This window comes from Oryctolagus cuniculus, chromosome 16, assembly GCF_051225735.1.
Source record: "Oryctolagus cuniculus isolate XC-2025 breed Fujian yellow rabbit chromosome 16, ASM5122573v1, whole genome shotgun sequence".
Taxonomy (NCBI): domain Eukaryota; kingdom Metazoa; phylum Chordata; class Mammalia; order Lagomorpha; family Leporidae; genus Oryctolagus; species Oryctolagus cuniculus.
Genome location: NC_142882.1, coordinates 60,164,234 through 60,192,049, shown reverse-complemented (window position 1 = coordinate 60,192,049; position 27,816 = coordinate 60,164,234). Strand labels below are relative to the sequence as shown.

General features: G+C 45.1%; 1 protein-coding gene, 2 long non-coding RNA genes and 1 other non-coding gene across 11 annotated transcripts in view; 1 reads left to right on the top strand and 3 right to left on the bottom strand.

Moving 5' to 3' along the window:
* Positions 1-175: 175 nt before the first annotated feature.
* On the bottom strand, positions 176-7,853 carry LOC149121776 (uncharacterized). Its single transcript, XR_016222604.1, has 2 exons — positions 7,737-7,853; positions 176-489 (listed from the first exon to the last, which is right to left on the bottom strand). It is a non-coding gene; the product is annotated as an uncharacterized LOC149121776 (long non-coding RNA).
* The window catches only part of KBTBD2 (kelch repeat and BTB domain containing 2), a 26,692-nt gene continuing 4,852 nt past the window's right edge, over positions 5,977-27,816 (top strand). Inside the window, exons 1-3 of one of the 8 annotated variants that reach the window (XM_089315488.1) lie at positions 5,977-6,105; positions 19,616-20,124; positions 25,951-26,116. In XM_089315488.1, coding sequence (XP_089171614.1) covers positions 19,955-20,124; positions 25,951-26,116 — 336 coding nt within the window. In that variant the 5' untranslated portion in view covers positions 5,977-6,105; positions 19,616-19,954. Of the gene's footprint in view, positions 6,262-6,760; positions 6,893-7,110; positions 7,394-8,213; positions 8,418-9,206; positions 9,313-19,615; positions 20,125-25,950; positions 26,117-27,816 lie in introns of those variants that run through there. The other 7 variants (XM_008261621.5, XM_051853282.3, XM_051853281.3 and 4 more) reach the window with 7 other exon arrangements.
* LOC127492720 (small nucleolar RNA U13) lies at positions 12,641-12,747 on the bottom strand. Its single transcript, XR_007922417.1, has one exon. It is a non-coding gene; the product is annotated as a small nucleolar RNA U13 (small nucleolar RNA).
* The window catches only part of LOC103349442 (uncharacterized), a 21,021-nt gene continuing 20,747 nt past the window's right edge, over positions 27,543-27,816 (bottom strand). Inside the window, exon 5 of the long non-coding RNA XR_517612.5 lies at positions 27,543-27,610. This is a non-coding gene — a long non-coding RNA (uncharacterized LOC103349442). The remainder of the gene's footprint in view (positions 27,611-27,816) is intronic.

The following is a 27,816-nucleotide window of genomic DNA, read 5'->3' as shown; positions in this document are numbered from 1 at the left end:
CATGCCATTGTAATAATAGTCTAGTGTATACATTATATTTTGTCCATTCATTCATCAATGGACATTTTTTCCCACCTTCTGACTACTGTGAAAAAACACTATAAATGCTCAAGTCTGCTTTCACTTCCTTTGGGTATATACCTAGACATGGAATTGTGGCATCATTTGGTAATTATTTTTTTAAACACATTTGTTTATTTGAAAGGCGGAGTTAGAGAGCAGAGACAGAGATCTTCAATCCTCTGGTTCAGTCCCCAAATGGCCACAATGGCCAGGGCTGGGCTAGGCCAAGACAGGAGCTTCATTCAGTCTCCCACATGGTTGGAGGGGTCCATGTACTTGGGTCATCCTCTGCTGCTTTCCCAGGTGCATCAGCAGGGAGCTGGATCAGAAGTGGAACAGCCAAGACTCCAATTGGTACCCACATGAAATGCCAGCATTGGAGGCAGCAGATTAACCCACCATGCCACAACAGTGGCCCTGGTAATTCTGTTTAACATGAGAAAAAAAAACCTTAATTAATTAAAAAAAATTTTATTTATTTATTTGAGAGCTAGAGTTGAGTTACAGAGAGAGCAAGAGACAGAAAGGTATTCCAACCACTAGTTCATTCCCCAAATTGCCCCAGTGGCCAGAGCTGAGCCAATCCAAAGCCAGGAGCCAGGAGCTTCTTCTAGGTCTCCACATAGGTGCAGGGACCCAAACACTCAGGCCATCTTCTACTGCTTTCCCAGGCTATTATCAGAGAGCTAGATTGGAAGAGGAGTAGCAGGGACACAAACTGTTGCCCATATGGGATGCCAGTGCTGCAGGCAGAGGCTTAGCCTACTACAGCACAGTGCCAGTCCCAAAAAACCTTAGTATTAAGAACTGTAATTTATCAGGGATTCATTGTGGCACAACAGGGTAAGCTGACACTGGAGACACAGGCATCCCCATATCAGATTGCCATTTCAAGTCCTGCTGCTTTGCTTCCTGTCCAATTCCCTGCTAATGTACCTGGGAAGGCAGAAGAAGTGCTTGGGCCTCTGTCACCACATGGGAGACACAGAGTTACAGGCTCCTGATTTCACCCTAGCTATTGTAGTTGTTCGGGAGTGAATCAATGGAATGAAGGCTCTCTGTCAACTCTGCCTTTCAAATAAATATCTAAATAAATAAATTTTTGAAAATAATTCTCATTTATTAAGTGATTGGCATATGCTATGCATTTTCCATACAATCTTAAGGTATAGAATGACCATTTTCTAACCTACCAGGTGCAGGGAGGTTAAATAACTTGCTAGGATGTACAGCTACTAGATGGTAGATGATGATAGAATTCAGTTCAGTGCTTATGTATTCTAATTTATTATTTTTTAAGATTTATTTTTTTATTTGAAAGGCAGAATGACAGAGAGGGGGAGATGGAGAAAGATATCTTCCATCTGCTAGTTTACTCCCCAAATTACTGCAACAACCAAGGCTTGGCCAGGCCAAAGGCTGGAGCCCAGAGCCCAACCAGGTCTCCCAGGAGGGTGGGAGAGGCACAAACCCCATCTTCTTCTGTCTTCCCAGGTACATTATCAGGGCCAGGACTGGAAACAGACCAGCCAGAACTCGAATCAGCACTCTGATATGGGATGTTGGCATTGCAAGGGGCAGCTTGACCCACTGCACCACAATGCCAGCCCCATATTTGCTTCTTTTATACTATTTTCCACATTATCTTCCTAAAATACAAAAGTGATGACAGTTTTTGAGTGGTCCTCATTACCTTTAAGAATAAATCCATGGGCCGGCACCGCGGCTCGCTTGGTTAAGCCTCTGCCTACGGCGCCGGCATCCTAGATGGGCGCTGGGTTCTAGTCCTGGCTGCCCCGCTTCCAGTCCAGCTCTCTGCTGTGGCCCAGGAAGGCAGTGGAGGATGGCCCAAGTGCTTGGGCCCCTGCACCCACATGGGAGACCAGGAAGAAGCACCTGGCTCCTGGCTTTGGATCGGTGCAGCGCCGGCCATGGCAGCCATTTGGGGAGTGAACCAACGGAAGGAAGACCTTTCTCTCTGTCTCTCTCTCCCACTGTCTATAACTCTACCTGTCAAATAAAAAAAATTAAAAAAAAGAATAAATCCAGACTTAACACATAAGGTCTTTCATGATCTGCATCTATCCCTTGTTTCCTCTCCAGTTAACCTCTTACTTGTATGCCATGTCCCAGCCATGGCCTGTGAACTCACTCAATCACCAAATGCTTACAAGTTCCTAGACCAGAACTGTAAAACTGGAGTCTGTAAGATGGAAAAGTACTTTCTGTTCTCAGAAAGCTTACCTCATAAAAATCATTGAATTATAATCATGATAAAGGTTATGAAATGAAAGTACTGTATGCAGGTCCAGGTCTGTGGTGCAGCTGGTTAAACTGAGGCCTACAGTGCCAGCATCCCATATGGATACCAACTGCTCCACTTCTGACCCTGCTCCCTGCTAATGCGCCTGAGAAAGCAGCAGAAGATGGCCCAAGTTGCTGGGCCACTGCACCCACTTGGAAGACTGGAAGAAACTCCTAGCTCCTGGCTTTGGCCTGGCCCAGCCCTCCCCATTGAGGCAATTTGGGGAGTGAAACAGTGGACAAAAACCCCTCTCTCTCTCTCTCTCTCTTTTTTTTTTTTTTTTTTTTTTTTTTTTTTGGACAGGCAGAGTTAGACAGTGAGAGAGAGAGAGAGAGAGAGAGAAAGAGAGAGAAAGGTCTTCCTTCCGTTGGTTCACCCCCCAAATAGCCGCTACGGCCGGCACTGCGCCAATCCGAAGCCAGGAGCCAGGTACTTCTTCCTGGTCTCCCATGCGGGTGCAGGGCCCAAGCACTTGGGCCATCCTCCACTGCCTTCCTGGGCCACAGCAGAGAGCTGGACTGGAAGAGGAGCAACCGGGACAGAATCCGGCACCCCAACCAGGACTGAAACCTGGGGTACTGGCGCCGCAGGCAGAGGATTAGCCTGAAAAAATCTTTTTGTCTCTCCTTCTCTCTCTCTGTAATTCTGGCTTTCTATTATTTTTTTCCAAGATTTATTTATTTGAAAGTGAGAGTTACACAGAGGAGAGGCAGAGAGAGAGAGGTCTTCCACCCGATGGTTCATTCCCCAATTGGCTATAACGACTGCAGCTGTGCGGATCTGAAGCCAGGGTACTGGAGCTTCTTCAGGTTCTCCCACATGGGTGCAGGGGCACAAAGACTTGGACCATCTTCCACTACTTTCCCAGGTCATAGCAGAGAGCTGGATTGGAAGTGGATCGGAAAGCAGCCGGGTCTTGAACCTGCGATGCTTCAGGCACAGCACCAGCCCCTCTTTATTGTTATTTATTTATTTATTTATTTATTTTGACAGGCAGAGTGGACAGTGAGAGAGAGAGACAGAGAGAAAGGTCTTCCTTTGCCGTTGGTTCACCCTCCAATGGCTGCCGCGGCCGGTGTGCTGCGGCCGGCGCACTGTGCTGATCCGAAGCCAGGAGCCAGGTACTTATCCTGGTCTCCCATGGGTTGCAGGGCCCAAGCACTTGGGCCATCCTCCACTGCATTCCCTGGCCACAGCAGAGAGCTGGCCTGGAAGAGGGGCAACCAGGACAGAATCCGGCGCCCCGACCGGGACTAGAACCTGGTGTGCCGGCGCCGCTAGGCGGACGATTAGCCTAGTGAGCCACGGTGCCGGCCTCTTTATTGTTTTTTAATGTGTATTTTAAAGGCAGAACAACAAAGACAGATTTCCAATCACCGGTTCACTCCCAAATGCCACAACAACCAGGGCTGACCCAAGCTGAAGCCAGGACTCTGGAACTCTATCCCAGGATGAGTATTAGGAGGCTGGACTAGAAGGGTATAGCTGGGACTCAGACCAGGCAATCCAATTTGGATTTGAGCCTTCCTAGCAGCAGCTTACCCTGCTGTGCCACAATGCTCACTCCTATTCTTTTTTAAAAATTCTCATTTATTTTCTATTTATGTAAAGAGGCAGAGAAACAGAGATAGTGATAAATCTCCCATCTGCTGTTTTACCCTCAAAATGCCTACAACAGCTGGATCCCAGGGCCAGACAGGAGCTGATCCAGGTGTTGGTGACTCAATCCAGGTCTCCCACATGGGTAGCAGGGAACCAACTACTTGAGCCATCCCCTGCTGCTTTAGAGCACAAAGGTGGGACTGGGAGTAGAGCTAGGACTTGAACTCAGGCTCTCTAATATGAGATGCTGGCGTGCCAAGAGGCATCTCACCTGCTATGCCAAATGCTTGTACCTGATCTCTTTGATTTTTGAAAGCTTATATTTAATAAATATAAGTTTCAGGGCTGGTGCTGTTGTGCAGGGAGTTAACTCCCTGGCCTGAAGCGCCAGCATCCCATATGAGCACCAGTTCAAGAACCAGCTGCTCCACTTCCAATCCAGCTCTCTGCTAATGTGCCTGGGAAAGCAGTAGAAAATGGTCCAAGTCCTTGGGCCCCTGCACCCACGTGGGAGACCCATGTGGGAGACCCGGAGGAGGCTCCTGGCTTCAGATCGGCACAGCTCTGGCCGTTGCGGTCAATTGGGGAGTGAACCGTCAGATGGAAGACCTTTCTCTGTGTAGCTCTGACTTTCGAATAAATAAATAAATAAATAATGTTTCCTAGGTACAGCTTTTGGAGTACAGTGGTTCCTCGATCTCTTTTATTCCTCTATGGAGCTCTCTTCTTCATTCTTTGGTCTCAGCGTGCCTTCTCAGTTCTGCAGGCATTACAGGCTCCACTGACATTCAGATGCTCTCCGAGACTTTTTAAAAAATTAATTTATTTATTTGAAAGGCAGAGTTACAGAGATGGGGAGAGAGACAGAGAAAGAGAGAATCCTGGATCTACTGGCTCACTCCCGAAATGGCTACAATGGATGCAGGGGCCCAGGGATTTGGGCCATGTTCTATTGCTTTCCCAGGCCATAGCAGAGAGCTGGATTGGAAGAGCAGCCAGGACGTGAACTGGTGCTCGTATGGAAGACCACGGGCAGAGGCTTAACCTACTATGCCACATTGCCGGCCTCCAGCTTAAACTGTTCTAATGGAATCTTTTATTTTACTTGCACCCAAATGTATTCCTAACTGTACGGCCATTAAAATGACACCTTTTTCGTTCTTTATTTCATCCTGATACTCCTCCTCCTGCTATACTTACTGATATTATTATCTAAGCACCCAAACTGTAAAACTGTCATCTTTGGCTCATTTTTCCTCACTCTCCCTCTTGATAACCAAGTCTTGTTTATTATACCTAAGTGGTTTTCAAATCCATTTCAGCTTTCCTATTCTGACACTAGTTTGTGCTCTCTCCAACAGCTATCTGAACTGTTTTAACATTCTCCCTTAGTATCTGCTTCCAATCCAACATTTTCTGTACTTCCGAATTATTTTTCTCAAGTCTTACATTCTCCTGCTTAAAAACCATAAATGGATCCCAGTTGCCTACAAAACCCTTGCCATGGGTTCTGTTCGTTGTTGATTAGACTTTTCAGCACACACCAGCCTGGCATATAGTATTTGTTAAACTGATTTTAGGGTTGTAGTACCGCGGTGAGAATGGTGCTTGGGGCTCCTGTATTCCGTAGTAAGTCTCTGGATTTGAGTCCCAGCTCAGCTTCTGATCCAGTTTCCTGCTAACGCACATCCTGGGAGACAGCAGGTGTTGACCCCAGGGCTTAGGTCCCTGTCACCAACAGCCTGGCCCATCCCTAGCTGTTGTGGGCATTTGGGGAGTGAACCAGTAGGTGGGAAATCTTTCTCTCTCTCTCTCTCCCTCTGCGTTTCAAAGGCTTCTTCATTGTTTGGTTTCCAAACACTTAAAAACATTCAAACATGAAGCTCAGCGCCAGCACCCTGGGAACTCAATAAAGATTTGTTGCTCAGACAAGATCTGTTGAATGAATTTAGTCCTAAAATCCACTGTAAAACAGATCTTTCATCAGTAGCTCCAGAAAGCACACATCTCGGTCTGCTGTTGATCTAGCCGAGCCCACGGGAGAGGCTCCCTTCACTACTGTGTGAGCTTTTCGTTTATAATTAGTCATCTACATTCTCCCGACGGGGCTCGTGCCAAGAGTGGAAGTCAGGAAGGTAGGTGGAGTCTGTGTGGGCATTTCCGACAACTTTCTGATCCATGAATAACTCCTAGCAAATCGACAGCCTCCCGGGTGCTCACAGGCTGCGCCTCGCCAGGGCCACGGCCATTTGCTTGCTACAAACGCTCGGCCTCCTGCAGCACAGCTGAAGGTGCGCCTTTGGAACTCGCTGGGGCGGGGGTGGGAGTCGCCGCAATGCAGCAGAAACCGACTGCGGGCCGCGGGGCGCGAGCGTCGCCCCCGCACCCTCCCGCGCGAGCCGCGGGCCCCTTCCGGTGCTGCTCTGGAGTTTGTCCTCCGCCTCGGTGGGAAAACGAGCGGGCTTCGGGGAGCAGCGGGCGTGTCCTGGAGAGCAGGGGCTGAGGAGAGGGGGGCCCCAGCGCCCCCAGACTTCTCCCTCCCTCGCGCGGGTACCGCTTGGTCCGAGCGGATCCCTCTCCACCCCGGCGCAGCCCACAGCTATCGCTGTACTCGAGGGGCCACGCCACAGGGCCCGGGGAATAGAACTGGCTGGCTGGCTGGCTGGCTGCCTAGACTCCGCCGGCCTCGCCCTTCCCCTCCACACACCGATCGCGGGGTCTCGCGCCACAGCCCGCGCGCGGGCCCCCGCGCATGCGCCCTCCGCGGGCTCTCCCTGACCTTCCCGGGAACCCCCTTCAATTACGCTCGCCGTCACCGCGCGCCGCCCCCGCCCGGCCTGCTCTTTCCGTTTCCCCTCCCGCGCCTGCGCGGCCCCAATTGTTTGGGCTTTCCGGTGGGATCCGGCAGAGGAAGAGGGCGGGGTAAGCCGGAGAGCGGGCGGGGGGCGGGGGATGGTCTCGGGAACCCGGGAAACTGCGAAGTGGCCGGCAGCGGCGGCGGGCGCGCGCGAGCGGAGGGGAGGGAAGCGGAGCGAGGGGCGGGCGCGCCCGCGGGCGGCCAACGGTCCGCGGCCCGCGCGTTTCCGGGCCGCGGCGGAGGGCGCGAGTGCGCGGCGGGGGCGGGGCGCGGCGCGGGCGGCGAGCCGGGCGTCTCGCGGCCCGGGGCTGACGAGGCGGTGCGGCTCCCGGGGGAGGAGTCTGGCGGTGGTCGGGCCCTGGAGGAGTGTGTGGCGGCGCCCGCAAAGGACGCTGCTTTCCGCGCCGGGCTGACCGAGCGGGGCGGGGAGAGTCGAGGCGCAACCGGAAGGAAGAGGCGGCGGCGGCGGCGAGACCCGGGTCCTGGCCGCGGCGGGAGGGCCACGCCCCCGCCGCTCCCGGTGTTGTTGGGGGCCGTCTCGCACCCCTCGGGGCTGAGCGACTCCGGTGAGCCGGCGGCGCGCGGGTCGGGGTCGGGGTCGGGGTGGGGGGGTCGGAGGAGCAGGGCTGCGGCGGGAGGGGGCGCTCAGCCCTTTGTGGCTCGGCGGGCCGCGGCATCTTTCAAACCCGAGGCGCTTCCGCCGCGGGCGGGGGAGGGGCGCGAGCGGCCGGCGCCGCCCTCTGCACTCCCGGGGCGCGGCGAGGGGTCGGCCGGGGCGTTTCCGGCCCGGGCGCGGGTCTCTCGGGCGGCGCCCCGGCCCGGGTGCCGAGAGGACGGCGGCTCCCCGAAGCCCTGGCGGAGTGGGCCGCGCGGGCAGGGCAGGGCAGGGCAGGGCAGCCGGTTCCTTACGTGTTTGTCCCTCAAGTCCATCTGAAGCTACCGAGCGAGGTGTTGGGATCGCGGAGTCCCCGTTGTGGCCGCCCTTTGAAAGGGAGAAGCACGGCCGTGTTGACTTTAGACTGTGCAATCGTTCACTCGCTTGCACTCGACCCCCTCCCTTCCCTCCGACTCGCGAGGCCGGGGAGCGGGAGGCGCTCCTGCTCGGCTTTGGGCAGTTGTTTTGAATTAACGTTTCCGTTTTTCCCCCTTGCTTAGCAATCTCAGATCTCTCTTCAAAGCTACCTCACAGGGGGCGGAATGTCCACTCCGTGGGTTTCTTCGACGGCCCCCTTGAGTGAAAACAGGGAAAAGAGTTCAGAATGTGAAATTAGCTGTAATACATGGGTGTGTTTTGGGGAACCGTCTTCTGTATCAATTAGGCTGGGGAAAGTGTAGGGGCTGGACTGGTCACGTGTTGTTTGTCCATGAATCTGTACTGGCTCCCTCGGCCCCGGAGCACGCAGAACCCCATCAGCAGTGCGCTCTGGCTACCGTTACGGTGTGTTACAGAGGGGGCCCCTCAGGGCAGGGTCTCTCCCGCTCCCTCTGCATCGTGTGTTGGCCTGAAGTTCAGTGGTATGGCCCTCAAAGGTTTTGCAGCTGTGGAGGACTTGGCTTAGTTGAACTGGGGTAAGGGACCTGAAGAGTCAGGTCAGTGGGGTTTTGCTGTTCTTTCCATCTGGCTGAAGACTAGTGTTTAAGCTTGCTTCTTTGCTTTGATCTTTCGTTGGTCCAGTGCAGATGCGGGCCTGAAATCCTCAAGCGGTTGTTATCTGTCTGTAACCCTGTGTCTGCTGAGCATGCTCTCTAGTCCAGACGTTTCTGCCGTGTGCTGCATTTTCTCCACACTTTCCCCTTGTTTGCTCCCATAGGAAGACTTACCATAAAACCTGGTAACTGTAGTTATTATAAGGGCCTGTGAGGAGATGGGAGGAATAGTTACAGCACTAAGCACACACTCCTCCGTTTATTTTCTTTTAGTGGAAATGAGCTTTTTCATAATATCTTAATTCTGAATACTGAACGTGTTTAATTCCTAGAGGCTTGGATGCAGTCTAGAAAGCAAAAGATATCTTGGCTTTTCCAAAAGTTAGACATTTAATTTGCTTTTTTTTTCCCTTGCCCACATTAGTAAGACAAGTGATCCTAAACAAAAACATTGGTCATGCTGTTGTAAACTCTATGAAGGAAAATTTCAAAATTCTTCACGGTTATCTCAGTTTTCTAGAGTTTGAATAAATCAAATAATTTAAAGTAACTTGGAGCATTAGGAGCGATGGGTTGATTTAAAATACTTTTTTAGGTATATGAAGAATACTCCTCTTGACAGAAGTGTGCCAAACCTAGATTGTTTGTGGAAGAATGGGTTATTGTAGGAGAGTTTTAGAAAATACCATCATTTAATGAGTTTTTACCCTTTCCTAACGCACTCCCAGACCTCTGACAAGTGGTGACTTGTAGCTTCGTGGTACCAGGGACTAAGACATTTACCTTCATTCACCTTCATTCTTTCTGAAAGAAATGGAAAATTCAGTAATCATAATCAGTAAGTGATTATGCATTGCATGGCCTCATATAGAATGTTTGAATATCTAGGAACTATTTTTTCTAGTATGGTGATTGAAGAAATCATTGACTTGGTGAAAAAATTTAAGCACCAGTTAAGAAGTTTGGATCAATTTTGCATTGGACTACCTTTCCCAGGTTTTATAGTAAGTCACTGCAGAACTGAGAGTAAAAAAGAAAAGTGATACCCAAAATAAAAGACATACTATACCCCTATAATTATGTCACAGGTGGCCTTTCCTTTATCTTTTTAATTTTTAAAAGTGAGATAACTTATTAATCATAATGTACTACAGAAGCTTCTATTTGTAACCTAAATTTACATAGGGTACTGAGCATAATTAACCTGATGGTGCTATGTTGTCTTTTCAGTATTGTTGGAGAGGTAACATGGGAAGAGACCTAAGCTCTGAATTTGCTTAGAGTGGGGACCTTATGCTGAAATTGATCAAACTTGATAAATTCTTCAAAAGGCAAGGTGTTGTTTCATTGGCACTTGCCACAGTTCCAGAAAATTCTGTGTGTGTAGCAGTTGACAATCTAAAAAGCAAACAGTCTTTTCCAAACATTCTCAACTGTCAGGGTTGTTTTGATAACTTGAAAGCAAACTGTTTCTGGCACCAATATTTTGTCCTCCCAAAAGAGAAGAGAAACCTATGTCATTGAAATGAAAAAAAGGTTTGTTTTACTTCTGGTACTATTCTGGCTCTCATTTAGTGTTTTTTTGCAATGATGTCAGCATTCTCAAGGTTAGTCTTTGTTGGGTTGGTTTGTTTTATGATTTGTAACATAAAAATATTCTCTGAAAACTGAATGAATTTCTCTGATGTAAAATGTCTTTAGCCTGGATAAAAGAGCTATTTTTGGAGTGTTAAAACTTTGTAATTGGAATCTGTAGACCTGTGGAGGTTTGGGAGTAGAGTTCTGCAGAAGCCTCATCAGTGAGTGGATTTAAAAAAGCAATTGCAGATGTTGATGTAGTAGTGCCATGTGTCCGGGCCTGTTTCAAGTATGAAACTCATTTAATCCTGGGACAGTTCATTGAGAATTTTATTTTTATTCGCATTTTACAGATGAGAACACTGAGATACAGAGAGTAACTTATAAAAGGTCACATGGGGTGAGTGGTTAGTTAGCCTAGTGGTGAAGATGCCCATGCCCCACATCTTGATAACCTGGGTTTGATAACCAGATTCCCTGACTGTGGTTTCCTGCTAATGCTGACCCTGGAGGCAGTGGTGATGTTTCAGACAACTGGGCCCCTGCAGCCCATGGAGGAGACCTGGATTGCATTCCCTGGGATGATGCTGGCACTTGGGGAGTGAGCCCACAGACAGGACTCACTCTGTCTCTGCTTCTCAGATAAGTTCAACAGAACAACAAAAGTCAACAGCTGAAAGAGTTGCAGAACTGGGCTTTCAAATCAAGTAGTAATTTGAGTTCATACTCTTATTTTTTAGTACTTCTTATTTACTTTTTTTTTTTGTAGTGCTTGAAATACAGAATGCCTTGGATTCTTTTCAACAAGTTTTTAATCTTCTGAGTTGGTATTTAATCTGTATTGTGCTGGTGGATGCAAGACCCCTTAAGTAACTTGGAAGTGCTTCCTGCAGATAATGACAAATAGCCTACTGAGCCTCCTGGCAGGAGACCTTTCTTTCTTCTTCTTCTTCTTCTTCTTCTTTTTTTTTTTTTTTTTTTTGACAGGCAGAGTGGACAGTGAGAGAGACAAACAGAGAAAGGTCTTCCTTTGCCCTTGGTTCACCCTCAAATGGCCGCCACGGCCAGCGCACTGCAACCAGCGCACTGCGCTGATCCGATGGCAGGAGCCAGGTGCTTATCCTGGTCTCCCATGGGGGGCCATCCTCCACTGCACTCCCGGGCCACAGCAGAGAGCTGGCCTGGAAGAGGGGCAACCGGGACAGAATCCGGCGCCCCGACCGGGACTAGAACCCGGTGTGCCGGCGCCGCAAGGTGGAGGATTAGCCTAGTGAGCCACGGCGCCAGCCAGAGACCTTTCTATCACTGGTTCATCCCTGCTATGTAATTGCTTTATTTCAAAAAAAATTTTTTTATTTGAAAGGCAGAGACAGAGAAGTCCATCCCCCAGCCACTAGTCTTCTTTCCTAATTGACTCAACAGCCAGGGCTGGGCCACACTGAAGATTGGAACCTGGAACATCAGTCTAAGCCTCTCCAGGATGGCTGGGACCCAACTACTTTATTTATTTATTTTTTAAGGTTTATTTATTTATTTTGAAAGAATTACAAAAGAGAGGGATCTTCCATCTTCTGGTTACAGTGGCCAGGGCTGGGCTAGGCAGAAGCCAGGAGCAGCTTCTGGGTCTTCCACATGGGTAATAAGGGCCCAGGCACTTGTTTCATCCACTGCCGCTTTCCCAGGCAGCATAAAGCTGTGTTGAAATGGGAGCAGCCCGGACTCAAACTGGCACCCATGTGGGATGCTGCTGCTGCAGGCGTATGGGATACTGCTACGTTGCAACACTGGCCCTAATTTGAAAGTTCTATTTTTCTACATTTCAGATTTTATAATGAAATTGAAAAATCAGATTGGTGTTCTACAAAGATTATTTTGTAGCCACTTTAAAAGGCTACAAAAGTCTGTTGAGATAATTTTCCATAGCAAGCATTTCAGATTTTTAAGTAAAATATCTGTTACTACAGATTGTTGACTGATTCCTGATGATCATTTAATAACTGTTTGCCTTGAAAGTTTTATATGGTAGAATTCACTCAGTTGTACTTGGAGACTTGGCTATCCCAGAGAAAATCATTTGAAGCAAAATTTTTGCTGTTCTCTTAATTTTTTTAATTAAAATTTCTATAGGAGGACCTTAGATTTTAAAGATAAGTAGTTCTTTGTCCTCTGCTAATTAGCAGAAAATCAGTAGGTCGGTAGAGAAGGATCTCAGCCTATGTTGGATTGTAACTTTTTTCTTCACGAATTCTCTGCCATCAAGCACATGCATCAAAAACATTGAATTGAGTCCAGGATTTAGGAAAAGGAGTAGGAATATTCACAGTCTTTATGTCAGTACATTGCATTTTTTTAGTATTGAATTTCATCTCATTTTTGTTTGTGTGACTCCCATTTAATACTTAATGCTAGTTTCTGTTTTTCAGTGTTTTTCTGTGGAGTCTGTTCTGATGATTAGTTTTAAATACAGGACTTTCCTATTGATCTTGAAGTACCTGGTACAAAGAAGTGTGACATGTAACATTGAATTCCCAGTTTCTGGCCCTTGATTGATCTAATGAATCTGTGTGCTTCTTAAGTGTATTCATTCATATCAAATGGGTCATGTGCTGGCGTCTAACAAGGTTTAAAGGGAGGCACATCTCACACAGTCATGTGAACACCAGTTGGAAACATCTTTACAAACCACAGAAAGGATCCTCTTTAAATGTATTGAAACAAATATTGTCTTACACAATCTGTTTTTCAAGTGTGTACTGTAGTAGTAGAACATAATTTAAGTATTTTTTTTTTAATTTCTGCTTTTTTTTTTAAGATTTATTTTTATGAGAGGCAGAGAGAGAGGTCTTCCATCTGCTGGTTCACTCCCCAGATGGCTGCAATGGCTGGAGCAGCGCCGGGTCTGAAGCCAGGGGCCAGGAGCTTCTTCTGGGTCTCCCACGTGGGTGCAGGGGCCTAAGGACTTGGGCCATCAAATGCTGCTTTCCTAGGCTGTAGCAGAGAGCTGGATCTGAAGTGGAGCAGCCAGGACTCGAACTGGTTCCCATATGGGATGCTGGCACTGCAGGTGTGGCGTTACCCGCTATGCCACAGTGCCAGCCCCAATTTCAGTATTTTTGAATCTGCAATATATTTTGCTCATGGATTTTTTTTTCCAACAAGTTATCTTGGGGAAGACATGTATTTAATCTTAATAAAGAGTACCTATAGTTAGAAGGAATAGATATTTCAGGAGTCCATTGACCTAGCAGAAGTTGAGAAATGCAGTTGTGTGAGAGATGTTAGGATATTTCCGTTAAGAACAGTGGAATATCTACAAATTAAACTAAGAATTATATTTTATTTAGTTTTTGGGAATTTAAGACTTATGCTTTTTCTTACTTTGTGATCTGGAGGGAAACTTTATTCTGGTAAAACCAACTGAAGGTACATATTTTAGTCCCTGGAAAAAAAAAAAAAAGTAGTCTAAAGAGATTGGAGGGGCTGACGTTGTGATGCCAGCATACTGGATCTGAGTACTGGCTCAAGTCCTGGCTGCTGCACTTCTCATGCAGCTTCCTAATGTGATGGCAAGGTAGCAGATGACCCAAGTACTTGGTTCCCTGCAACACTTTTGGGAGACCAGGATGGAGCTCTTGGTTCCTGGCTTCTGCCTGACTCAGACCTGGCTATTGGGACCATTGGGGACTGAATCAGTGGGAAGATTTCTCTGTATCACTCTGCCTTTCAAATAAATCTTGGAAGAGAGAAAGTAGGGGCCGGTGCTGGCATCCCATGGAGGCGCCGGTTTGAGTCCTGGCTGCTCTTCTTCCTATCCAGCTCTCTACTTATGGCCTAGGAAAGCAGTGGAAGATGGCTGAAGTGCTTGGGCCCCTGCACCCATGTGGAAGATCCAGAAGAAGCTCCTGGCTTCAGATCTGCCCAGCTCCAGCTGTTGTGGCTATTTGGGGAATGAACCAGCCAATGGAAGACCTTTCTCTCTATCTCTCCCTCTCTCTGTAACTCTGCTTCTCAAATAAATACATAAATGGCAGCTGCCGCAGCAGAGCCAATCCAAAGCAAGGAGCCAGAAGCTTCTTCCAGGTCTCCCATGCGGGTGCAGGTGCCCAAAGATTTAGGCCATCTTTTGCTGTTTTCCAGGCCATAGCAGAGAGCTAGATCAGAAGTGGAACAGCTGGAACTCAAAACAGGCAGCCCATATGGGATGCTGGCACTGCAGGTGGCAGATTTGCCTGCTGTGCCACAGCGCCTGTCCCCCACCCTCCAATGGTTTCTGTTTTGGTAAGGCATAAGATTTCTCTCATGTGTCTATCAAAGGTTTGGAAATGAGAGAAAGATGTTTGGTGTGTTGGTTAAGATGCCATTTGTGGTTCCCGTATCCTATATCAGGGTCCTTGGGTTTGAGTCCTGGCTCTATTTCCAATTCCAGCTTCCTGCTTATGTGCACCCTGGAGGCAGCAGGAGAGGGCTCAGTTACTTGGGTCCCTGCCACACACATAAAGGAGACCTAGATTGAGGTCTGGCTGCAGTGGATATTTGGGGAGGGAATCTTTGCCTTTCAAGTCAGTTTTAAAAATAAAAGTTTAGAAGCTAGAAATCAAAACAGATTTTAACAAAAATATACTTTGCTTCCTTTGTTCATTTGTCTCTAGTGGCTTTTGAGGTTGTATAGAATAATTGATTTTATGATTTTAGCTGTTGTAAGAGTAAATGCACTTGATGTCTTGGAGCCACAGTTGGCAGCTTGCAATCTGAGTACTTAAGGTACAGTGACTGACACATAAGTAATCAATAAACATTTGTTAAATCATATTTAAGTAAACATTCCTTGATATCTGAGAATCAGAGAAGACTAACATCTACGAATAAGATATGTGGCTTCTTGAAGCTAATTTAGGTATAGAGTGATAACATAAAGCAGTATAATTATTGAAAACAAAATATGGGCCGGTGCCGCGGCTCACTAGACTAATCCTCTGCCTTGCGGCGCCGGCACACCGGGTTCTAGTCCCGGTTGGGGCGCTGGATTCTGTCCCGGTTGCCCCTCTTCCAGGCCAGCTCTCTGCTGTGGCCCGGGAGTGCAGTGGAGGATGGCCCAAGTACTTGGGCCCTGCACCCATGGGAGACCAGGATAAGTACCTGCCTCCTGCCATCGGATCAGCGCGGCGTGCCAGCCGTGGCGGCCATTGGAGGGTGAACCAACAGCAAAGGAAGACCTTTCCCTCTGACTCTCTCTCTCTCACTGTCCACTCTGCCTGTCAAAAAAAAAAAAAAACCAAAAAAACCACATGTAGAATGTGTCAAATTTCTTGATAATTAAGCAATATAGAGATTTTGTGAAATTTTTTAGAGTAGTATGTCTATTTCAAGTTTTGTTTTTAGGAGAGAAGGAATCTTGCTATAGAAAATGTTTCTGTTACGGGCATTTTTGAAGGTTTTTGGTTTGTCATCCTAAACTTTGCACCTTTCATGTTTTTAGTTAATATATTTTGAAGTGTGTATACCCAAGAGGTGAGACTTAATTTTATTTTTAATTGGATATAATCTGTTTGATTCATTAGGTTCTTTTACTTAGTGAATGAGTGACTTTTTTTGTGCCTATTTTAAGGTAGTTTTTATTTGAAAGGCAGAGGTACAGGGAGAGGCAGAGATCTTTCATCCACTGATTAACTCCCCAGATGGCTGCTTTGCAACAACCTGGGCTTGGCCAGGCCAAATCCAGGAGCCTGGAACTCTATCTGGGTCTCCCACGTGAGTGGTAGGGGCTCAAGGACTTGGGCCATCTTCTGCTGCTTTCCTCAGGTGCATTAGCAGGGCGCTGGATCAGAAATGGAGTGACCAGGACTTAAACCTGATGTTCACATAGGGTGCTAGCTCCATAGGTGGTGGGTTAACCTGCCCCATCATGCCTGCCCCTTTAAAATGATTTTTTTTTTTTTTTTTAAGATTTATTTATTTGGGGCCAGTGGCCGTGGCATAATGAGTAAAGCCGCCTCCTGCAGTGCTGGCTGCTCCACTTCCTTTCCAGCTCTTTGCCATGGCCTGGGAAAGCAGTAGAGGATGGCCCAAATCCTTGGGCCCCTGCACCCACCTGGGAGAACTGGAAGAGGCTCCTGACTCTGGATTGGCCTACTTTGGCTATTGCTGCCATCTGGAGAGTGAACCAGTAGATGGAAGACATTTTCTCTCTCTCTCTCTCTCTCTCTCTGCTTCTGTAACTCTGCCTTTCAAATTAGTAAATAACTCTTTTAAAGATTACTATTATTATTTGAAAGGCAGAGCTAGAGAGAGAGAAGAGAGAGAGAGATCAGTCTTCCATCTACTGGTTCACTTCCCAAATGGCCACAATGGCTAGGGCTAGGCCAGCCTGGAACTTCTTCTGGGTCTCCCACTTGGGCCATGTTCCACTGCTTTCCCAGGCTTGTTAGCAGGGAGCCAGATGGGAAGAGGAGCAACTGGGACTTGAACCAGCACCCATATGGGGTGCCAACCCAAAATAAATTTGTTTTAAAAGATTATTTATTTGAAAGAGTTTCAGAGGGAGGGAGGAGACAGACAGATCTTCTATTTGCTGGTTGTGGCCGCGATGGCTGGGACTGGGGTACTGGGTCAGGCCAGAGCTAGGAGCTTCTTCCAGGTCTCCTATGTAGGTGGCAGTGGCCCAAACACTTGCCATCTTTCCCTGTTTTCCCCAGATCATTAGTAGAGAACTGGATCAGAAGTGGAGCAGCCTGGACACAGACTGGCACACATAGGAGATGCAGCTTTACTCACTACACTGGCTCCTAAAATTTTTAGTTTAGGATATCTATGTGGAAGAAAATGTACCTGGGATTAAAAAAGAGAGTAAGAAATAGGGGAATCTAGTAAGAGCAGTATTAATGATTATTACTGCTGTGTGATTTTCTAAAAGTAGACCTCAGATGTTTTAATATGGTTTCATGTATATGATTTCAAAAATCAGATCAAATCCAGACATAAATTTAGTGGGTCCAAAAATACTCTGTAAAAAGTCAGGTCATATCATTATTAGGTTAATGAAATAAACCTGCGTGTGGAGCCCAGCAATTTCTCACAGCGGTTAAGCTGTCACCTGGGACGGGGCATCCCGTATGGGCCCCAGGTCCAGTCCCAGCTCTCCACTTCCAGTTCAGTTCCTTGTTAATGTGCCTGAGAAAGCAGCATGAGATGGCACAAATACCTGGGCCCTGACACCTATGTGGGAGAATGGAACAGAGTGCCTGGCTCCTGGCTCCTGGCTCCTGGCTCCAGCTTGGGCCGCCCCCTCCCCCCCATTTCGGCCATTTGGGGAGTAGTGAGCCAGCAGATGGAAGATCACAAACTTTAGCTAACCGCCTTTCAAGTAAATAAATAAATATTAAAAATAACCCTGTAACAACTTTCCTGCAAGAAATTCTAGAGTCTAACATTGTACTCTAAATCTGACTTGCCCTAAGTCACCACTGGCTTTTACACATTTTAAACATAGATGGAGACAGTTTTGGGTCCTGCAGTTGGGGTTGGGACTTTGAATTTATTACTACATTTCTGTAAGAAATTTCTAGAGATACAAATGATAGGTTAGAAGGTTTTAAGCACTTACAGTGCCAAGTATTATGTCTTTGTACCTTATCTGCAATTCTAAAATTTAAAAAGCTGTGAAAACTCAAAAATTAAAAAACAACTCATCACTAGCAAAACTTGACCTGAAGTAACATGAGGCTTTGTCTTTTTCACTGTTCAAATTTCCCTAAGAGATGATTATGTGTTCAGTTATGGAGTGCAGACCCAGACCCTTGAGAGGGTTTTGTAATGTATTAATGTATGAGTCACTTTACCTTTGTAAAATCTGAGGAATTCTAAATTTCGAAACAGAGTTTGAATAAAGGATTGTGGGTATGTATCAACTTCTCTCCTGTGTAAGAATGATTGTTTTCTAATACCCTTGTTGACCTGGGCCTTGCTGTATTATTAATGTATGGAAGTAGTCAGTGATTTTAGATATTATTAACCTCAGAGATTGAAGTAGAGCTCAGATTTGTAGTATTACTTTCAGTTGTGGAAGAGCAAAGTCATTACCTTAAATGACCCAAAGTCTCAGTCTGTCTCCCTTTGCACCTGTTTTAGTTACTTCCATAGTTAACTTGACTGGAAACTTGACATCCGTATCAAGTTAGCAGTTGGCCTAATAGTGTAGTTTGGTAGGAAAGTTCAGTGTGATCTTCTCTTTGAAATAATGAATATTTTGTGAGGAAAAATACTAGTGGTTGCAGTGATGGTTGTATTTATATTATATAAGTTTCATGTCAAAAGTCACTTGACTTTCTGGAAATGGGAAGGAGCTAAGTATCATCTAATGAGAAAACAGGTGATAGTTTTTATAGTTACTGTATTAGTAGTGTTTCTGTTGGAGTTTTCCCTCTTTTCCTGGTTTGTGGTTCCTTTGCCATATGTTGTAAATACTGAGTTCCAAGTAACATTTTGAAGTTTGTTTCAGCTGGACTTTTTTGATGAATAGTATGCAATATGACTAAAATCAAGGATTTTTTTCCCCTTGAGTGGTTACATTTGTTCCAAGATATTTGTTGAAATAAACTGGTCTTCCCTGCTTTAAAGTACCGTGTTTGTATTTCTCCATTTAATCGTGTTTTATGTTTTTTCAGTAAAATTATACTCTTATTCATAAGGACTTCTAGAAAGGGACAACTACGAAGAGAAATTACATATACAGGATTGAACTTTAAATTTTAAAAATATATAGCTCATACTTTAGAAATAAACAGTTTAATCTGTTACTGAATATTTTGATTTCAATTAAATATGAAGCATTTTAGAATGTATTTAAAGGCCGGCGCCGCGGCTCACTAGGCTAATCCTCCACCTTGCGGCGCCGGCACACCGGGTTCTAGTCCCAGTTGCCCCTCTAGCAGGCCAGCTCTCTGCTGTTGCCCGGGAGTGCAGTGGAGGATGGCCCAAGTGCTTGGGCCCTGCACCCCATGGGAGACCAGGATAAGTACCTGGGTCCTGCCATCGGATCAGTGCGGTGCGCTGGCCACAGCGTGCCGGCCGCAGTGGCCATTGGAGGGTGAACCAACGGCAAAGGAAGATCTTTCTCTCTCTCTCACTGTCCACTCTGCCTGTCAAAAAAAAAAAAAAAAAAAAAGTATTTAAAATACATTCAAAGAGTGAAATCTCTGCAAGAAGCTTTTTTATTTTTTGTTTTTTTCCTTTAAATTATGTTCACATGTTGGAACTAAATAAGTACCTGGGAGATCTGGCTTTGGTAATTTATTTATTGTTAAAAAACTTGAAAATGTGCTTATATATGTGTTTCTTGTTTTTTGTGATGCTTACATTTTGTATTGAAGGCAAATTTCCTTCAGTGTTTTTATTTTAAATTTAGTAAATTGTTAAAATGTTCATTCTTCTCATGTTTTATTTTTATGGTAGTGTCTAAAAGTTGAATTTCAAGTAAATCTTATCTATATTTAAGGCTGCCATTTAAAACATTATTTTCTAGGAGTATACTGGCCTAGGTATTCTAACTAAACATTTTTTCTTTTTAGTTAATGCAGAGGATCCACTAAACATAGGATGTTGCCACAGAACCTACCTCGTGAACTTTTTTCTTTAGCTCATGAGCTGCACAGTTGCAGTTTTGAGCAGGATGTCTGCAGCCAGTTTTCGTGTTGAAAAACCCTGAAGAACCTGACCAACAGAGGATGACCTAGAAGTGATTCTAAGGCTGTCACAAGATATTCCTTAGTGAAAGTCCGTCTTGGCTCTGAATGTTACAGATAACAGCAAACAGACTTGCTTCTTTATTTCAGAAGTATTCACTTGACCTTCCATCAGTAAGATTGACTTTTCTAATCTGTTTCGAGAGCTATTAATGGAATACAGTCATGTCCACTCAAGACGAGAGGCAGATCAATACTGAATATGCTGTGTCCTTGCTGGAACAGTTGAAGCTGTTTTATGAACAACAGTTGTTTACTGATATAGTGTTAGTTGTTGAGGGCACTGAATTCCCTTGTCATAAGATGGTTCTTGCAACATGTAGCTCTTATTTCAGGTAAGTACTTTCTTTATTAGTTTGTAAATTATACATATAGAATGTTAGCTTGTTTTAATAGGGATTCTTTTAAATGCTGTTTTACATTTTTTAAAAATCCTATAATGTTTTAGATTTTCTACCTGAGATGATATACTGCTTGCCCAGTCATTGCCTTGCATGTGTAAGTTCGGAACAGAGTAAAGAAGTTTTTACAGAAGTTTAAATACAGAAATTGGTTGACGTTAAGGCAAAGTTTTAAGTTTGAGGGAGCAGAAAATTACAGAATATTGTTCCTTTGAAAGAAAAACAGGGTAATTTACTCAAGATTTTTAAAAAATATTATAATTAGAAAATATTGGTCCTTGTTTAAAAACTGAGGTGTTAAAATAGGCTCAGTAATTTTTGGAGGATAATTGGTGCTGTTGAGACATGTTAAAACTTTTCTTTCTTTTACAAAAATCTAGTTCTATTTCTCACTTGTGATTATTGTTACCATTTGAGATAACCATTTAGCCTTACTAGGTGTTTTCTGTTCCTTAGAAAATAGAAGTTGCTTCAGTTATTTGTTAGTCACAAATAAACTTTATACTTTGGTGACCTTTTGTATCTTTAAATTTCATGAGAAGTAGAAGCCAAGACAAAAGACATCGCTTGGTTCTGTGCCTTAGGTTGATTTTTACTACTTAATATTTGAAAAGGATAGGATGAATAAGATGAATTAAATGTAGACTAGTATATTTTTACTAGGAATATTCCCCGCCCCCCAGTAAGTAAAGATTGGCAGTGAGTTCATTTCTGCTGTTATTTACTGGCAGTTATACACAGGACCGATTTAATCTGACCACATGAAGATACAGAAGCTTCATACTCTTCAGTGTAACTGCATCCCATGGTGATAGCAGAAGCTAGAGCCCAAGTGCTTACAGTTTTTGTTTTCAGGTTAAAGTGTGGATTGTTGATGCAATTTCAGATTCTGATTTTCTTGTCTGTGTTGGGAAGCTTAGCCTATTTGCAAATAGTAGTTCTAAAACCTGGTTGGTTATTAGAATTTTAGTGCTTTTACAGAGAGTATTGGATTTCAAATTCAGAAATTTTTATTCAGGGGGTCTGGATTATGAAATCAGAATCTTTATTATTTAAAAGCCTCCTAAATGGTGTGATACTGGTTTTTTGTTTTTGATTTGTTTTCAGATTCATTATTTTAGCAAATGGTGTTAGAAATTCAAGTTTACAGGTTCAGTTAATACTTGGGCTCATTAGCTCTCCTCCTTTTCCCCATTTAAGCATTTTTTAATTTGAAAGGCAGAGACAGACAGACATAGACCTCCTATCTCTGCTGGTTCACTTTCCAAATGCCTGCAATAGTAGTGTTGGCTAGGCTGAAGTAAAGAGCTGGTAACTCAGTCCAGGTCTCCCAAGTTACCCAAGTGATTGAGCCTGTTGCTCATGGGTGTGCATTAGTTGGAAGTTAGAATAGGTAGTGGAGCCAGGACTTGAACACAGGCCTTCAGATATGGGATGTGGGTGTCCCAAGTGGTATCTTAACCTCTGGGCCAAATGCTTGCCCCTATGCGCTCCTTTTGTTTGGTTTTTTAGAATTATTTTATTTGATGGCTGGCGCCGTGGCTTACTTGGCTAATCCTTCACCTGTGGCACCGGCACCCCGGGTTCTAGTCCTGTCTGGGGCGCCGAATTCTGTCCCGTTAGCTCCTCTTCCAGTCCAGCTCTCTGCTGTGGCCCAAGGCAGTGGAGGATGGGCCCTGCACCCGCATGGGAGACCAGGAGGAAGCATCCGGCTCCTGGCTTCGGATTGGCGCAGTGCCGGCTGTAGCGGCCATTAGGGGAGTGAATATCGGAAGAAAGACCTTTTTTTCTCTCTCTGTCTCTCTCTCTCACTGTCTAACTCTGCCTGGCAAAAAATAAAAAACAGAATTATTTTATTTGAAAGAGTTACAGGGGTAGAGTGGGGTGGGAGGGTCTTCCATTCCACTGGTTCACTTCCCAAAATAAGCAAAAAAAAAAAAAAAAAAATCCAGAGCCAGGAGCCAGGAGCTTCCTCCAGGTCTCCCATGCCGGTCCAGGGGCCCAAGAAGTTGGGCCATCTCGTACTGCTTCCCCAAGTCACAGCAGAGAGCCAGATCAGAAGTGGAGCAGCTGGGACTTGAACGGGGTCCATAGGGGATGCTGGCACCACAGCACTGGCTCTGTACTCTCCTTTTTTAATGGCCATTAATTATTATTTGACTCTCCATTGTTGGAAAGAGCTTTAAACCTTAGTTGTGGGTTTTCCACCTGACATTTGTAATCACAGAGTAGAATCTTTATTGGTAGTAACTTTAGTAGTCACCTGGTCTAACTTTTAAATCTATGCAGAAATTCTGTGTATAATACTTAAATTTTCTGTGTGGTCATCGTCTTTACCAGAAAATAACACATGGGCTATTCTCTAGCCATGAGATTATTTATCTTTAATTGAGTTGTAATTAGTATTCTAGGAAATTTTTTTTTATTTGACAGGTAGAGTTAGAGACAGTGAGAGAGACAGAGAGAAAGGTCTTCCTTCCGTTGGTTCACTCCCCAAATGGCCGCTACAGCTGGAGGTGTGCTGATTGGAAGCCAGGAGCCGGGTGCCTCTTCCCAGTCTCCCATGCAGGTGCAGGGGCCCAAGCACCTGGGCCATCCTCCACTGCCTTCCCCAGCCACAGCAGAGAGCTGGACTGAAAGAGGAGCAACCGGGTCTAGAACCCGGCGCCATATGGGATGCCAGTGCCGCAGGCGGAGGATTAACCAAGTGAGCCACCGCGTTGGCCCCTCCAGGAAATTTGTCTTTAATCAGTATTACAGTCTTACAAACAACACAGTCCTTTAAAGGTTGCCTTTTTTGTTTTTTTGTTTGTTTCATTTTAGAATCACTAGCCAGGTCTTTCTTCAATTTCCGTGAACCTTTTTTTTTTTTTTTTTTTTTTTTTTTGGTAATTTTTTTTATCTTGGTTAGTGGGAGGTTTCTTTTTCTTTTTCTTTTTTTTTTAATGTTTATTAATTTTAATCTGGTTCAATCCCCAAATACCTGCAACAGCCAGGCCAAAGCCAGGAGCTTGAAACTCCATCTGTCTCCCATGTAGGTAGCAGGGGTCCAAGTGCTTGAACCAACTGCTGCTTCCCAGGATACATTTGCAGAAACCTGGGTCAGTAATGGAGTACCTGGGACTCAAATCAGCACTCTGATTGGGGATGCTGGATAGCTTTAACCCACTGTACTACACTGCCCACTCCTGTCTTACTTGAGAAGCAGAGAGAGAATGATCTCTGCTGATTTACTCCTCAAATGCTTGCAATTGCTGGGGATGGACCAGGCCATAACTGAGGAGCTGGGAAACCAATACAGTCTCCCGTGTGGGTGGCAGAAGCCTAATTATTTGATCCATCACCACAGGCTCCCAGAGTCTTTATTATTAGCAGGAAACTGGAGTCAGGAGCCAGAGCCAGTTGCTGAACCCATCCACTACAGTATGAAATGTGGGTATCTTAAAAAGTAGGCTAAGGCCGGTGCCGCGGCTCACTAGGCTAATCCTCTGCCTTGCGGCACCGGCACACCAGGTTCTAGTCCGGTCGGGGTGCCAGATTCTGTCCCGGTTGCCCCTCTTCCAGGCCAGCTGTCTGCTGTGGCCAGGGAGTGCAGTGGAGGATGGCCCAAGTGCTTGGGCCCTGCACCCCATGGGAGACCAGAAGAACCTGGGTCCTGCCATTGGATCAGCGCAGTGCGCCGGCCGCAGCATGCCAGCCGCGGCGGCCATTGGAGGGTGAACCAATGGCAAAGGAAGACCTTTCTCTCTGTCTCTCTCTCTCTCCACTCTGCCTGTCCAAAAAATAAAAAAATAAAAAAAATAAAGAGGTAGGCTAAATGTTTACCTCTTCCTTGGACTTCTAAAATATCATTGTTCTCCCTAAAACAAATCAGATACTTATTAAATAGGTAGAAAGAATGGTTCAACACATGTTTGGGGTTTAAGCCACCCATTATTAAAATATATCTGGGCCAGTGTCATCCATGAGGGATACTCATGTGTTAAATTTTTTTCTTCCTGTGTATATATTCTCTCCACTGGATAGATTGTTGCATGTCCTCCCAAGTGGTCTTTTTCCAAATGTTCTTCTTCCACACATACATATATGTGTGTGTGTGTGTGTATATATATATATATATATAGAAGGGTTTTTCTCCTGCATGCCTAAATGCTGTTTTGTATTCTCTACAATACCAGTTGCACTTTGAGCACAGTTTCTTTTTTTTTTTTTTTTCTGACAGGCAGAGTGGACAGTGAGAGAGAGACAGAGAGAAAGGTCTGTCTTTGCCGTTGGTTCACCCTCCAATGGCCGCCGCGGCCGGCGCGCTGCGGCCAGCGCACCGCACTGATCCGATGGCAGGAGCCAGGAGCCAGGTGCTTTTCCTGGTCTCCCATGGGGTGCAGGGCCCAAGCACCTGGGCCATCCTCCACTGCACTCCCTGGCCACAGCAGAGGGCTGGCCTGGAAGAGGGGCAACCGGGACAGAATCCGGCACCCCGACCGGGACTAGAACCCCGTGCGCCGGCGCCGCTAGGTGGAGGATTAGCCTAGTGAGCCGCGGCGCCGGCCATGAGATATTTTACATATTTAAAAATCTGTCTATTTAAAACGTGCAGTCAGCTCTCTGTTTAGGGGTTCTGCATCCTCGGATTCAACCAGCTATGGATCAGAAAATGTCAGAGGGGTTGGCATCATGCCTAAGTGGGTTAAGCTACATGCCGTGCCAGCATTCCATATGGATGCCGATTCCAGTTCTGACAGATCGATTTCCAGTCCAGGTCCATGCTAATATGCCAGGGAAAGCAGTGGAAGATGGCTCAAGAGCTTGGACCCTTACACCCACATGGGAGACCTGATTAGAGTTCAGGCTCCTGGCTTCCACCTGACCCAGCCCCAGTGTTAATGGCCATTTGGGGAGTAAAGTAGCGGATGAAAAATCCATCTGTGTCTCTGCCTGTAACTTTCCCATTCAGATAAATAAATCTTTGGGGGGAAAAAAAACCAACTAAAAATGTTGGGAAAGAGCTGCAGCTTGGAATGCCCACATCCCTTATCAGTGTGCCTAGTTTGAGCCCCAGCCACTCCACACTTCAGTCTATGCAGTGTGCCTGGCGGGCAGAAGATGATGATGGGTGGCCTAAGCCCTTGAATTCTGCCACCCACATAGGAAACCTGGATGGAGTTCCTAGAAGCTCCTGGCTTGGCCTAACCCTGGCTGTTGCAGGCATGTGGGGAGTGAGGCAATAGATAGAAGATCTGTCTCTGTCTCTCCCTCTTTCAAATAATATTTTTCCTTTTTTTTTTATTTTTTTTTAATTTTTTTTAAGGCGTTGGGAAAAGTATAGGTATTTGATGTAGTGGTTAATATGTTGTTTGGATTACCTATATAACATATTAGGGTAACTGGTGTATTTGCCTTTTTGGGACATTTTCTTTGAATAGATACTTTAGTGTTATCTTTTATGTTTGGCTTCTTTGACTAAGCATGTTTTTGGAATTCATTTATGTTGTATCATTTATCAGTAGTTTCTTTTTATTGCTAAACAGTATTTATGAATATTAGGAAGCAGTGAATTTTGATGTTTTCACTCAATCATGGTGAAATGGTCTGGTGTAGCTTTGGCACTGGGTCATATGCTTTGCTGTTGTCTCCCTCAAAAGTCTTACCTTGAAATTAATACCCTAAATAAATAGCTTATGTTGTCTAGGTTTTCTTTTCAGCTCTACTGTTTTTTTAACACTACATCCTGAATCTTTGTTTTCCTTCTCTCTGGTATAGGGCCATGTTCATGAGTGGACTAAGTGAAAGTAAACAGACACACGTGCACCTGAGAAATGTGGATGCTGCCACCTTACAGATAATAATAACTTATGCTTACACGGGTAACTTGGCAATAAATGACAGCACTGTAGAACAGCTTTATGAAACAGCTTGCTTCCTACAGGTAAGTAGATTTTTTTTTTTTCTCCTCAGTTTATTAGGAAACAACTTGACCAGTGATACGTCATATACATGTACTTTTCTTATTGTAGATTTTATGTGCTAGATGCTACACAAGTTTTAAAAAGATTTTCTTCTAACCCTTGTAGTTGTAATTGAGGTAGGTAACTGTTACTTCCCCATAGTATTTAAGAGAAAACTGAGGCTTAGAAAAGTCAAGCTGCTTTCCCTGAAACACAGGTACTAATTGGCCAGTCCAGGTGTTGAGTCCAAGCACTTGAGTCTTCATTGTAAATGGCTATTTAGTTGCTGTGATGCTGAATAAGTACAATAGGTAGCAGTTCTGATTCAGCTGAGATCTACTTTAAGAGAAAACAGGTTAAAGAAGCATAGAGTGGCTGAGTCATTCAAATGCAGGTAGTTTATAACCACACACAGATATATTATTCCTGTGATTTGCTGTCTTGCCTCTCTAGATAAGAATGGCTGATAATGACCCTTATTCAGAATATTGTTTGTGTGATTTTCTTATGTAATTATTTTGTCCAAGTTCAGAAAATCATAATCTAGGTACCTGACAATAATCATTTCCTATACTGTGATTTATTTACATTTTCTATTTTTTTTTTTTACTCCTTAAGTATTTTTTATTTTTCAGATTTATTTATTTGAAAGTCAGAGTTACACAGAGGAAAGGCAGAAAGACAGTGAGAGTGAGAGAGGGGTCTTCCATCCGATGGTTCATTCCCCAATTGGCTGCAATGGTCGGAGCTGCACCAGTCCGAAGCTAGGAGCTTCTTCCTGGCCTCCCATGCAAGTGCAGGGGCCCAAGGACTTGGGCCATCCTCTGCTGTTTTCCCAGGCCATAGCAGAGAGCTGGATTGGAAGTGGAGCAGCCGGGTCTTGAACTTGCGCCGATATGGGATGCCGGCACTTCAGATTTATTTATTTGAAAGGCAAGAGTTAAACAGAGAGAGAAGGAGAGGCAGAGAGAGAGAGAGAGAGAGAGGTCTTCCATCTGCTGGTTCATTCCCCAAATGGCACAATGGCCGGAGCTGCACTGATCCACAGCCAGGAGCCAGGAGCTCTGGGTCTCCCACTCAGGTGTAGGGACCCAAAGACTTGGGCTATCTTCTACTGCTTCCCCAGGCCATAGCAGAGAGCTGGATCAGAAGTGGAGCAGCTGGGACTAGAACCGGCACCCAGACGGGATGCTAGCATTGCAAGTGGTGGTTTTACTCGCTGTGCCACAGTGCCAGCCCCAAACTTTATATTCTTAAAACTTAGAAAAGTATAACTTGCATATGAATTTCCTTACCCCTTACATTTACTTAGTTTTTTAAGACCCTATTTAATATTATGCTACTGGTTCTTACATGGGACACTCAAGTAGGCCACTGAGCAAGAAAAATAAATACAAAACTACATGCAGTCTTCTGATTTTATTATTGCTGGAAGACCTTGTGTCTCAGCCCAAGTATGAGGGTACTTCAGACAGCTGTGGAAAATGAAATAAAAAGGTAGGTTTATTGTGGTGCAAAAAACTTTGGAAATCCATGCATAGGTTTTCTTCATAATATACATTTTCTGTGAACTTTCTGAAGAACCTCTTTATATACAATTTCAAAAATTTTTGCATCAAAAGAAACTTTATATTCTTTTTTTTTTTTAATTTTTTTATTTATTTATTTATTGACAGGCAGA